This window comes from Carlito syrichta, unplaced genomic scaffold (assembly GCF_000164805.1).
Source record: "Carlito syrichta isolate Samal-C Ts95f unplaced genomic scaffold, Tarsius_syrichta-2.0.1 Scaffold303113, whole genome shotgun sequence".
NCBI classification, from domain to species: Eukaryota; Metazoa; Chordata; class Mammalia; order Primates; family Tarsiidae; genus Carlito; species Carlito syrichta.
In genome coordinates, this window is record NW_007247209.1 from 379,085 (window position 1) to 392,822 (window position 13,738).

The 13,738-nt window shown below is 46.2% G+C and overlaps 1 protein-coding gene across 1 annotated transcript in view; it reads left to right on the forward strand.

Annotated features, from left to right (window-relative positions):
• Positions 1–11,812, forward strand: part of PER2 (period circadian clock 2) — a 44,011-nt gene extending 32,199 nt beyond the window's left edge. Inside the window, exons 18-23 of the mRNA XM_021712172.1 lie at positions 1,177–1,428; positions 2,527–3,317; positions 4,542–4,728; positions 5,872–6,064; positions 7,011–7,161; positions 9,577–11,812. Coding sequence (XP_021567847.1) covers positions 1,177–1,428; positions 2,527–3,317; positions 4,542–4,728; positions 5,872–6,064; positions 7,011–7,161; positions 9,577–9,726 — 1,724 coding nt within the window. The 3' untranslated portion in view covers positions 9,727–11,812. The remainder of the gene's footprint in view (positions 1–1,176; positions 1,429–2,526; positions 3,318–4,541; positions 4,729–5,871; positions 6,065–7,010; positions 7,162–9,576) is intronic.
• The last annotated feature ends 1,926 nt before the right edge of the window (positions 11,813–13,738 follow it).

Sequence of the window (13,738 nt, forward strand, 5' to 3'; positions counted from 1 at the left end):
TTCCTTGTTCTTCAGAATACTGTGATTAAAATGCACCCTGAATTTGTTCTCTACTAGGAAGAGGGAGATGATGAGGGAAAAAGTGCCAGTCAGAGATCCAGTCCCCAGATCCTTCCTTTCGGGATGGTCAGAGGGCCTCACCTGTCCCGTCATGTCTATCCCTATGGGCCCTTGAGACCCCAACTGTCACTGCTTGGTCCCAAACCAGAAAGATGCAGCACATGGACTTTTGTCTGTTGTGTTCTAAAAGCTAAGGACAGCCTAGGAATATCTTTTTTTTTTTTTTGCGTTGGAGTTTCACTCTGTTGCCCAGCCTGGAGTGCAGTGGCACACTCATGGTCACTGCAGCCTTGACCTGCTGGGTTCAGGTGATCCTTCCACCTCAGCCTTCCAAGTAGCTGGGACTACAGGCATGTACGACCGTGCCCCACTAATTTTTTTTATTTATTGTAGAGATGAGGTCTCGCCAAATTGCCTGGGCTGGTCTTGAACCTGTGGGCTCAGGCAATCCTCTCGCCTCGGCCTCCCAAAGGGCTAGGATTATAGGCATGAGCCACCGTGCCCAGCATGGAATATCTTTGAGAACAGAGTTGAAGCTGAGGTTCCACTGGTTCCTGAGCCACCTATAATCGAGGCCGTCCCACCCTGCTTCTTGCCTTTTACTGTGAGCTTTCCTAGAAAGCTAAACAAAGACATCCTTGTGCCCCTTGTATCAGGGAGCGATTTTACATGTGAATGATTTCTTTTGTTCATAAACACAATGTGGGTTTAAAATAAAAGGAGCAGGCTGTGCATGGTAGCTCATGCCTGTAATCCCAGCACTTTGGGAAGCCATAGCGAGAGGATTTCTTGAGCCCAAGAGTTCAAGACCAGCCTAAGTTGGCAGCAGTGAATTACTGCCAGGGGAAGGGGGGGCACATAACATTAATAAGGGTACCTGATCCCAAATAAGGTAAAGTAGGGACCAGTGGGAGGCCCAAACTTCATCTGTACGATGACCACTTATGTGATTTGTACCCCTCATGTTTAAAATAATAAAATAAAATTTTAAAAACAAGAAGTAAACAAAAGACCAGCCTAGGCAACATGGTGAGACCTCGTCTCTATGAATGAATGAATAAATAAAAAAATAAATACAAGGGACACATGTGGATCACCTGGGATCTTGTGTTACAGAAACAATAGAAGATGCTGCCAGTGGGCCTGAGTCCCTCGACTGCCTGGTCCCCTCCCTGCACTGTGGCCTTAGTCAGGAGAAGGAGGCCTTCAGGAAGCTGGGCCTTACCAAGGAGTTACTCGCCACACACACCCAGAAGGAGGAGCAGAGCTTCCTGCAGAAGTTCAAAGAAATAAGGAAACTCAACATTTTCCAGTCTCATTGCCATTACTACTTACAAGAAAGGTCCAAGGGGCAGCTGAGTGAACGAAGTAAGTGACAATACATCACTTTTTAAAATACCTTATTTCTAATAGTTCAGAGTTCCAGCTCTTGCTCATCTCCTAGACCAGTAGTTTGTGTAGTACAGACTGCACAGCTGTCCAGGGCAGCCCTGCCAGACCCAGATAGTGTATCCCAAGAGCTCAGTGCTTCAACCACTAGTCCCACTAGGGTACAGATTTCTTCTAGGAAAAACACCAGATAGAGAGACTGAACTGTAAAACTACCACTCACATAGAAGTTTGACTTGGGCTGACATGTTTGTCTTCAGTATGTCACAAATGTATGGCACCCTTTTGGCACAGTTGACAGATGTCCCCACACACCTGCTGCAACAGCCCCCAAGTTACTCTGCATGATATGAGGAGAAAACTGAGGTCCCTTGGACTCTCCTCCAGGGAGGCACTAGGGATATACTCAGAGTTCCTCCTGTTCTGGCTGAATCCCTCTATCCTCCTGAAGAAAGCCTTGGTCCACAATATGGAGAGGAAGAATTTGAAGAATTTGGTTCTGAGAGCAAATGTTCCCCTCCAATCTTGCACTCAGAGTTTATTTGAAAGGTGAAAGAGGAAACATTTCTCTTTAAGGAATGTAGTGATAAAGCTTGTAAAATTGAAAAATAAGAAAGCTAGATGAGGTCAGCGGTTCTGTCTTTCAATTTTCATAAACCAATACCCCCCCCATATTTTGGGGAGCAGCAGATACTTGCCAGCTTCTTTATTTATTTTTACAAATAGAATCTCTTAAATGCCACTTATCATGTTAGCATTTCATGAAAGAAAGAACATTTTAATACCAGAATGAAAGAACAAATGTGATCTTACAATTAGGGTCTGTCCTTTAAAATGATTCAATTTAGTTGTGTGGAAAACCTAATATTTTGCACTAATTTTTCTCACTTCATCGAGAACCAGGGAAAACCATAAGGTGGACTACATAGGCCCTGGGAGGGCATTTGGGCATAGAGGATTGTTGAACTAAGAGGTGCCTTCAAGTTTCTGAAATTCTATAAGTCTCTGAGAATTGACATAATGAGAATCACATACATTTTTAAAAAATTTTAACTCTAGTTGTTTTCCATATGTTAGCTGCCCCTGGACTAAGAAATACTTCTGGAATAGATTCATCTTGGAAAAAAACTGGAAAGAACAGAAAACTAAAGTCCAAGCGGGTCAAGCCTAGAGACTCCTCCGAGAGCACTGGGTCTGGGGGTCCCGTGCCCCACCGGCTCCCACTCATGGGCCTGAACACCACAGCTTGGTCACCCTCAGACACATCCCAGTCCAGCTGCCCAGCTATGCCCTTTCCAACTCCAGTGCCAGCTTACTCCCTGCCTGTGTTTCCAGCACCAGGGATGGTGGCAGCACCGCCAGCAGCTCCCCATGCCAGCTTTGCAGTGCCTACCGTGCCCCTGGATGCCCAGCACCAGTTTGCGATCCAGCCCTCGGTCTTACCCACCCCCTTGGCCCCTGTCATGGCATTCATGTTACCCAGCTATTCCTTTTCCCCAGAGATCTCAAACCTACCCCAAGCCTTCTTCCCTGGCCAACCTCACTTTCCAGGCCACCCCACACTCGCATCAGAGATGACCCCTGCTTCACAACCCGAGTTTCCCAGCCGAACCTCACTCCCCAGACAGCCGTGCACTTGTCCAGCCACCCCTGCCACCCCACCATCAGCCACGATGGGCAGGGCCTCCCCACCACTCTTTCAATCCCGTGGCAGCTCACCCCTGCAGCTCAACCTGCTGCAGCTGGAGGAGGTCCCTGAGGGAAGCACTGGGGCCACAGGGACCATGGGGGTTACAGGGACAGCAGCTGCTGCGCCGGACTGCAAACCTGGCACTACTCGGGACCGGAAGCCAAAGGAGCCTCCAACAGTAAGAATTTCCTGATGCCCTTTCCCCAGAGCATGCAGCGAATAGTACACCATGCTAGGCTACACATCCTCAGCTCAGACACAGTGGGGTACACATTGAAGGTTTCTACCAGACTAGATTTTCACATGAATATATGTGCCAGAAAATAGTGCTTCTTAGTTAAGCCATTCTATCAGAGTAGATTGTTTGACGCTTTTTATTGTCTTGAAATCTGAATGGAAGAGAATAGATTGTGGGACATGCAGAGTCTAACAGTGGCCTGTGACTTCTTGATAGCATTTATGGGCCTTGAGTTTTTAAATGACTCTTCAAAGGTAAAGCACAATCAGGTTAAATATCAGAATGAAGGCTTCTCAGAGGGCAGTACCAGAGAGTCTGACTCAGGTGCCACAATGAAGGGAAGAGGAGGAGAGCATGTGCTTTTGAGGCCCTGAAACCAGCATCACCTGAGTTTCCATCCTCTGAAGGCTTATGGATGCTGGTGTAGAATTCTTAATCACTTGATACAATTGTAATTTTATTTCTGATTAAACACTCGTGTGTTTCTGAATGAGCTTAGGTGTACAGAGAAGCGTTAACTGAAGTGCAATCATAGGCGCTCAAAGGAGGAAACCATCTTGGGGGCTCCCTACCTTTGTCTGAGGTCCAAGCCCTCCTGTGTAAGAAGCAGAGCCTTGGAAATATGGTATATTGGCTCCCTCAGTCTGTCTGCCACCTCCTGACTCCTGTTTCTGGGGTCCTGGGCCTCTGATCCGGGTTTTCAAGGATCTGAGGATCAGGGATGCTTCTGAGGCCAAGCTCCTTCCTCATTCCCAAGGCAACCCCCACTTGGGGGTGCAGAGCCACACCCACTGTGAGAAGCAGGCCTGTGAGGTGCTGCGGGTGTTTTCCTGATTCCATATCTGCTGCACATAAGGAAGAGGCTGTGGCCAAGGAGCAGCATAAGGCTTTCCCCACTGTGGCCCAAGCACTGCAGTCTTTGGTGTGACTCTCCTGAAATTAAGTGTAATTTGATATTATTCATCAAGCACCAGCAAAATGCCACCCCTAGTCCAGTGACCACATGATCTCATTTGGTCTTTTTCTTGACAAGTGAACTTTGCAGATTGCTGGGCAGCTCTCTTCCATCCCTACCGTGCATGTGTCTCAGTCTAACACACACTAGTATGGGTGGGTGTGATGACTGAACCCCTGAACAGTGGTGTATTTTTCCTGTCCCTGAAGTACAACGAGTCTTCAGACACCCAGCACAGTGATGCCCTCTCCACATCCAGCGGCCTGCTGAACCTCTTATTGAATGAAGACCTCTGCTCGGCCTCAGGTTCGGCCCTTTCGGGGAGCGGAGCTTCTGCCACCTCAGACTCTTTGGGCTCCAGCTCGCTGGGCTGTGATGCTTCCCCAAGTGGGGCAGGTATGTTGGCACTGGGGGCGTGGGTGTGTTTTAGGCACTTGGGAGATTCCCACACGATGGACTTCTCCAGAACCGCAGGCCAACCTCTGTGTTCAGAGCAGGCATCACACTGGTACTCCCTGAGGGGTCCCTCGAACCCACACAGGAGACACTCTCCCAGCTCGGTGTGGCATGCACTAGCTGATCAAAATTCCATACCCTAACTGTTTGCTTCTGATTTTGGTGTCACTACAGACCTCACGCCCTTTGGTCTCCCCAGGTGGTTTACTTTTCTGAGTTAGTTCACCCTGTAAACACAGGGTACAAACCACCTGCAGGCCTTTACTGGCTGGGATCTTTCAAGTGTGATCTAGAATCATGATCACCAGAAACACACATGCTATCCATAAAATATAAGCTCCCACCAGGTGCAATGGCCCACGCCTGTAATTCCCGCACTTTGGGAGGTGGAGGCAAGAGGATTGCTTGAGCCTAGGGATTCAAGACCAGTGTGGGGAACATAGCAAGACCTTGTCTCTACAATAAATTTGAAAATTAGTCAGGTATGGTGGCGTGCGTCTGTAATTCCAACTACTTGAAAGACTGGGGTAGAAGGATTACCTGAGCCCAGCAAGTTGAGGCTATGATGGCTGTGAGCATGCCACTGCACTCTAGCCTAGGTGACAGTGAGACTCCAACTCAAAAAAAATTTTTTTTTTAAATTGAAGCTCTCCTATTTCCCTGAAGTGAGTTTTCACTCATCTCCATTTGCAGGCCTCTCTGCCTGGGAGAGGCTGGCTGGGGGACGCTCCAGGCCAGCTGCCTCCCTTCTTACAAAAGCACAGTTGTCTTGCAGTCAGCACTGAGTCAAAAGTAGTGCAAACTTGGGAGAGAATATCAAGATTTCTAAGACATAGCTCTGCCCGAACTTCTCAGGACCTCCTCAGGAAAGAATCACCTCCATGGCACTAGCATATCCTGTTTCCTAATTATCTAGATCATTCAAGAACTGGAAAGAGAAGGGAAAAAATCCACCAACACTGACACTCATTACCTAATAAAACTCTTGAGCTCTCAAAAGTTGTCATGACTTTACATAAGCACATTATGCAGGGTTTAATTTTATATTTCAAGGTTTTGATCCTCTATTTTGTATTTTTAAAGGAAGTAGTGACACAAGTCATACTAGCAAATATTTTGGAAGCATTGACTCTTCAGAGAATAATCACAAAGCAAAAATGAACACAGACATGGAAGAAAGTGAGCATTTCATTAAGTACGTCCTGCAGGATCCCATCTGGCTGCTGATGGCAGACGCAGACAACAGTGTCATGATGACATACCAGCTGCCTTCCCGGTAACCATCCAGTCTTTCCTAGGAACCCGGGGAGGTCTGGGGTTAAGGAGTGCCCCAACACAGCATCCAGACAGGTGGGACATCCTCTGAAAGATTAGGATTCAGTTGAGTGCAGCAATAGAGAAGCAGGCTTCCCTCCGAATGACTCAGGTGGGCCAGTGCAGCCCTGCAGTGTGGCCAGGGTAAGCCAGGCCTTGTAGAGTAACTTCCTACAGCCTGCAAGGAAGGTAGGCTCTTGGTACTTTGTCCAGGGTGCCCCACTCAACTTTTATGAAGCATTTGTGCCAGCCTTTCCTCTTTTGCTCTGTTGCTCAGTAACTCTGTGGGGTAAATGTGTGTGTTTGTCTGTCATGGAAATGAAGAAACCAAGGGTCAAGGTGAGTGACCAATCCAAGGCCCAGCTGCTCTGTAATGACCCTGGACCTGTGCCCAGGCTCAGGCCATGTCAGGCTGTTCTGTGGAACTAGAAATGGCCTTTGCCATTGAGGAGCACCCCTGGTAGGAGAAGCCAGGAAGGTAGGAAAGATTAACCCTGAGGCCTCTGATCAGTCTAGGGAGACGGGCTCATCTCCAGGGCAGCTGCAGTCCAGACAGTGTTGGCCAGTGACAGGTTATCCTACATGTGGTCTGGTTGGTAAGAATCTCTCAGGTGAACCATGCTGTGCAGATCCAAGCCCAAGGGGGGACAAAGTCACACCTGCTCCCAGGTCTAGTTTGAAATACAGTAAAATTAAATCTTGACTCAGATTATCATTTTAATAGAGAGGCTATGGATTATTTACTAGGGAGATTTAATTACCTTAAACACAGTAATTTAAGGAAATTAAACAAAATCATCTAAAGCTACTTTATTAATATTGAAAGAGTTGGAAGAAAATGAGTGTATTATTTAAAAGGAACAAAAGCCTTTGAGACATTCTAAAGCTTACCTATGTACTTTCTGAAGAAATTTAGAAACAGTTTTAAAGGAAGACAGACAGAAGCTGAAGGTCTTGCAGAAATTCCAGCCCAGATTCACAGAGGGTCAGAAGCAGGAGCTGCATGAGGTCCACCCGTGGATGGAGAGAGGTGGCCTGCCCACAGCTGTGGACGTGGTGGTAAGCTCTGGGAACTCTCTGTACTATCTTGGGAACTTCTCTATAAATTTAAAACTCTGAGGCTGGGCATGGTGGCGCAAGCCTGTAATCCCAGCACTTTGGGAGGCAGAGGCGAGAGGATTGCCTGAGCCCAGGGGTTTGAGACCAGCCTGGACAACTTGGTGAGACCTCATCTCTACAATATATCAAAAAATTAACTGGGTGTGGTAGCACACACCTGTAGTTCCGGCTACTTGGAAGGCTGAGGCAGAAGGATCGTCTGAGCCCAGAAGGTCGAGGCTGCAGTGGCCGTGAGCGTGTCACTGCACTCCAGCCTGGGTGACAGAGTAAGACTCCAACTCAAAACAAAAAAACCCTCTGAAATTAAAAGTATATATTTTTTTAAAAGGCACTGCAACACCGATAAGTCTACTTCAAAGAACTTTCTTCCAATAACTTTCCATTGTTTCCAAAAAGGCTGAAAAATCTAATCTCAATCACTTGCCAAAATCTGAATGTTTTTCCTTTCTTTCAGTTCCATTTTCTGTTTTACAAAACATGTCTCCTGTCACAACCCTCAGTGTCCATGGAGACCATTACATAACTACATAATGGTGGAAGTACTGAGTCACTGCTGTCATGCTCTTCCAGGCACGTGTCCTTTCAGACGTGTGTACTCTAGCCTCTCTCCCTTGCTCTCTCCTAACACCTCCTCCCCCCAGGCAGTTTCAGCCCCACCTTCAGTGCCTTCAGTGTAAGTGCTCTTGTCAAATCTCAAGGTACTCCAGCAGCAGGATGCAGTGTCACTTCTCAGCCCTCTCAGTCCTCAGCCTAGGAATTGGTACCATCAGTGAGTGAGGATGACTGTCCTGGAAGCTCTCCCTTCCCTGGCCTTCGGGCCCCGTGCTCTTCAAGCTGTCTTTGACCTCCTGGTCTCCCCATGGGCTCTTCCTCCTCTCCCCACCCTTGGGTTCAGTGTCTGCACCTCTTTTCTTCATTTGCAATCACTCCGGGATTACCTCCTCTTATCTCCTGACTGGAAATAGTGTCTGTGGGGGGGGATTCCCTGACGTCCATCTCCAGTCCAAAACTGAGCTCCTGATTATCCTCAGAGAGAATAATCTATTTTCTCTCATCCCATCTTACTCAAGGGTGACTCCATTCTTCCATTGCTCAGGTCGCAAGCCTTGAAGTTGCCCTGGACTCTCCTCTCAGACCCCTCTAGACCATTAGCAAGTCATCTGGGCTTGCCCTTGAAGGTGGATAGAAGCCTGCCATTTCTCATCCCTCCAGCATCACTATCCAGGTCCAAGCCATGATGATGCTTCCCCTGGATGTCAGAGTGGCCTCCATGCTGTTCTCACTGTTTCCCCATGTCCCCCTCCAGTCAGATCATATCACCCACAGCTCAGATCCCTTCCAGCACTCCCCATCTCAGTCAGAATAAATGGTCGCAGAGCCTCCTACACCTCCTCTCCCATCTCCCATTTGTCTTTCCCTCACCCTCTCCTCCAGCTTCGCTGGCCTCCCCAAAATCCCCAGGCCATCTCCTACCACAGAATTTTTACACTTGTCCTGCCCTCTGCTTGGACTCCTCTTTCCTCAGATAAACACATGGCTCACTCTGGCTTCCTACAGGTCTTTTTTCCACATGCCGCTGTATTTGTTATCTATGACTGCATAGCATATAATCCCAACACTTCAAACAATAAACACGTGTTACATGTTTCTTTGGGGTGGGAATTTGAGAGCAGCTTAGCTGGGTGGTTCTGGCTCTGAGTCTCTCCTGAGGTTAAAGGCAAGATAGTGGCAGAGGATTGCTTCCAAGGAGGCTTACTTGCAGGCCTATCAGGTTGTGCTGGCTGTTGGCAAAGGCCTCCGTTCCTTGCCATGGGTCCTCTTTGTAGGGCTGCCTGGTTGTACTCTTGACATGACAGACAACTTCCCTACAGAGAACAAAAGGAAGACGGGGTGCTTTGATGACCTAGAACCACAAGTCAGGCACTCTTTGCTAGAGGCAAACTCCTAAGTCCAGCACAGGCTTAAGGTGAGAGGAATTAGGCTCCATCTTTTGGGAGAGAAGGCACAAAGCATGTGTGGACATGTTTCAAAACCATTGCAGTCATCTTTTCTGTGGCCTGTTCTGAATGTCCACTTGACGATCACAGATGTCTTCCACACATGCTTTCTGCATGCCCTGCTCCACATCCACATAGCACTATTCCTCTTCCAGTATGCTCGAGAACACCTCTTACTTATGTTACTGACCCACTCCTCGACTCGAATGTCAGCTCCCTGGGGCAGGGATTTTTGTCTTTGTTGCCCACAGCTTCAAATGAGAAGGTCACCTGCACCTTACTCAGTTTGAATGACTTTTTTGTAATGAAGATTTCAGATCTCATGCTTGTTTTTGATCTCACATTTTTTTATTTTAAGCAATGTGTTTACTGTGAAAACAAGGAAAAAGGCAACATTTGTGTACCATACGAGGAAGATATTCCTTCTCTTGGACTCAGTGAAGCATCAGCCACCAAAGAAGAGGAAAATGGACCCCCCTTGATTCACAAGGACAAAGAACAGACATAGCTCCTGCCATTCTCAGTTCCAACAGTCAATGATCTACATTAGATGGTGCTTGGAAGAGATGAAAGATCTTCATGCTTGTTTCTAATGAAATGGACACGTAACACGTTACTTTTTTTGTTTTAGAAAAAAAACATAGTTTTCTAAAGGGGTAACTTAAAACTGGAGGGTGGGGAAGGTTTGGGAAGAAATACGTATTTATATTTAAAATATAAATATGGAGTTTTATGGGATGGTTGAAAAGATTTTAGTTGTTATTTAACTTGAGAAAGACTAAACGCCTCTTTGTGTCAGGGAAGTTGCCTCAGCACTTTCTAAAGTCCTTTGATGTGATGAGATCTCTGTCCAGTGTACCACTGCCTGCTGGCCTCCTTTGGGCTGTCCCGAGGCCTCATATCAGGCTGTGACAAGTGGCCAGGATGCCACATGTGATTCCAAGCTGAGGACTGCAGCCTTCCCAGAGTGTGTTTGGATCTGATCAAATTTTGTCCTCTCTTTGGGACTGCTTTTTATTTAAATTATCATTTAGTCAAGGTAAGTTTTGGTTTTTGTTTTGTTAAACATACCAAGTGGAGCTAACAGCCTCTTCTTATTTTCTTTTAAAAATCGATTGTGTTTAATGGTATGAAACATAGTTTGGCAAACCAACAGCTTTGGCTTCAGGTATTGTTGTGGTCAATATTTCAATCTGACGTAGCTTTTGTTTGTAGTGAACAAAGTTGAAACATTTGCTCTGGAGTAAAGCAGCCTAGTTTTTTGTGTAACCAACTCCATCAGATTAATGCACACCCAGACCCTCTGTGTATTTCCACATCATTCATGTCCCCTTTTCAGACCATGACGGCCTATATGTAGATAAACATATGTTATCAGTCATCTCTTTATGGTAACTTCCCTCTGCAAACCAGCACATGTGGGACCCAATTGTGTCTGGTCGTCTTCAGTTGGAGCTGTCCAGACATCCACCCCCACCCAGCCACGCCCACATCTTCTGGCTGAGAGCAGCCACTGCCACTGTGAATCCCACAGCTTCCGACTGTGTCTGTGCTTTCAGCTCACCTCTCCCACTGAACCCTGGGCTGGATGCCTGGCCCTTATTCTTTCCATGAGCCCAGCCTTGCTTGGTGCAGCTTCAGGTCTCTGCCAGTGTCACCGGCATCTTCAGGTCATTTGGACATTTGGGGAAAAGTGAGGCCAGTCTGCCCAGCTTTATGTAAAACCTATTGCATCGTATATCCCAAAGATTGTTTGGAAAATGCAACGTTGATCCCTGGTGTGAATTCGAAGTTACCACTGATGAAATAATTAACTTAAAATTGTACCAAGTCTATGAAGCTTAAAAGGAAGCAGGGTTGTCCTTGTTCTTTGATGGAAAAACAGTTAGAGAAAGGTGAAGTCTCCTTGTAATCCAGTTGGTTTTCATGGTAAAACCACTTGATGCCTGAATATTAAGCCTATTTTTTATAATCATATGAACACTTTAATTTTTTTAATTTACCAAGTAACATCACTGTTAGATGCCGAAGATAAAGTAGCAGTCTGCATTTTTATGGGAATTAGATGTTACAGACTGCTTCCTGCCTGTAAAGTCAGATCATAAGCGGATAGTTGATAATCTAAGGGTACATTTGTGTCACCTAAACACAAAACTGCCAAAACGTTCTCACTCTACTGTTATGAATGTTTACCATCAGCATTATTTTATTACTTAATATATACTCATTGATTGTTAACTGTGTGGCTTCAACATGTGCTGAGAAGTTGACTTCGTAGGATTATTTTGTGAATTTGTTTACATGATGCCAGGCATCAAGTCATGTTTTCTTCAGTATGTATGCTTACACGGGTGTTATAAAAACTTTCTATTTTAAACTGAGCCTCCTTTTTAATATATTCCTAAAAGATATGTAAATAAGCTCTCAGAGTTTGTGTGATGATTTGTTGAGCCTTGCCAGACAAGTGGTTTGTTCACATGCAAACCAAACTTTCTTCGCACAGTGCAATATATTTGTTTGACTGCTTGTGTCTTTTTATGACCTTTTTGCCTTTTAGAAAATTGGTAAATAAAGCAAGTATATTTTTATTTTCAGTTGTATGTATTTTTAATATAGTACAGAGGAAAACCTGAACAGAGATCAAAGATTGTCAAAAGAATTTTTTTTTTAATTCTGCGTTAGGGAATCTTCCATCCCAAAGGCCTCCTGATAGCTTTCCTTGTACTTTTTGCTTCTTGCTGGTTCCCTTTCTCTTTGTATCTGTGTGTGTGTGTGTGTGTGTGTGTATGTGTGTGTGTGTGTGTGTGTCACACACACCCTCCCTCAGACTGCAGAAGCAAACTGTCTATAATATAAACCTAATTGTGTCATCATGCCCCCATAGTCTTTCCATTGGGAAACGGAGGGGTGTGGCTGCCTGGCTCAGCCCCCATAGTACCTCAGACTCTGACCCCAGGCACCAGGTTATCTGGCCCTCCAAAGCTAGCTGCCTGTGTTCCAGCCACCAGGCTAAAGGAAGGGAGGTCAGGGTGCTCCAACAGAAAGGCCTTGTGTCTCCATCAGGGATGATATAGACAAAGCGGCACAGTTCTCCCACCCCAGCCCTTCTTTTATAGTGATGAACTCTTGTGAGGCCAAAACAGTGGAGGCCTGAAGAGCCTGCTCACCCCCTCCTCCCACTTTTCAAACCAAGACTTTGGGGATTGGAGTAGAGAGATGAATGGATCCTGGACCCAATGCACAGCCTCTCAGAAGCTCTCTGAGCAGGAGGGAGGGGGCTTGATTCTGTCTCCTGGCCCGACCCGCCTAACTCCAAGTTCTGATGGGGGATAAAAGGCAGAGTCCTGGCAAGCACAGAGGCCTCTGCAAACTCCCCTAAATGACCAGATATGTCTGTTTCACTGAACTTCTGAGTGCCTTTGGGAGACTCTTAATTGCATTTTTATTTACCATATAACCCCAAGGGCACCCCCTCTTTAATTTCCAAACCAAAAGGTGATTCTCTGAGTCTCCTGGGCAGACTGCCCACAAGAGGCCTGAATGTCTGCAGGCTGGCTGCTGCCTTTGTTCCCCCAGGGATTTATGGCCTGCCACCCCTGCTACTCACTGGTCCCCCTCGACAACCACAGTTCTATTCAACCTCTGTTGCCCTCTCTTACTGGCTCTGGGGGGATCAAAGGGCCCAAATGCTCAGGAAGCTTGTCCTCAGGCAAACTGAAGGCAGGTTTGGCCCAAGGGACAAATGGCAGGAAGTGTTGGTTTGGGGAGGCTATACAAAGAAGGGAAGGAGAGCTTGGTAGCCCCAAAATAGGGTAGTCAGGCTTCTGAGACAAAAAGGCCATGCCAGCCAGTCAATGATCACTAAAGGAAATTGAAGCTGACTGCAGTGGAGACCCTGGGCAACTTCCAGTTCAGTCAAGGATTTTGCTGACTTACACAGTCTTCTCTACTTAGGCTCTTTTCCTTCATGTGTATTTGGTCACTTGAGGCATAGTTGGTGCTTAATTTCTGTTTCCTCAACTCTAGACATCATTCCCCAACCTCCCCGCCATTGTGTCAAGACAAGGCTTTTGAAGTTCTTAGTCCCCCTTCAGCCTCCTCCCTCTCCTAATTCCTGTCACCCATTCTTTTTTTTTTTTAACAAAGCCAATGTTATATTTTGTCCTATCACCATAAATAAGAGTTGCCTTCTCTACAAATTAATATTAAATGTTGAAACTCGATGAATAGTGTTACATTATTGTGAATGTGAAAGAATTGTTGGCTCCTGAGCCAAGTAATGTGCTAAGATTGCATTTGTTTTCTTGGACAGCCTTTTGTTTTTCCTGGAGTTCCTAGTTGCCTTTCGTTTTTTGCTTTCACCATTTGCTTTTATCATGTCCTCCTTGCCTTCCACACCCAGTTTCCCCATTCATTCAGATATTCTATAGGGCTTTTCCAAGAGGCCTCCCCCAGGTCCCTGATCATCCTGTTCCAATATGAATTGCCTCTCATGAAGAACATTCTAAAACATCTGCTTG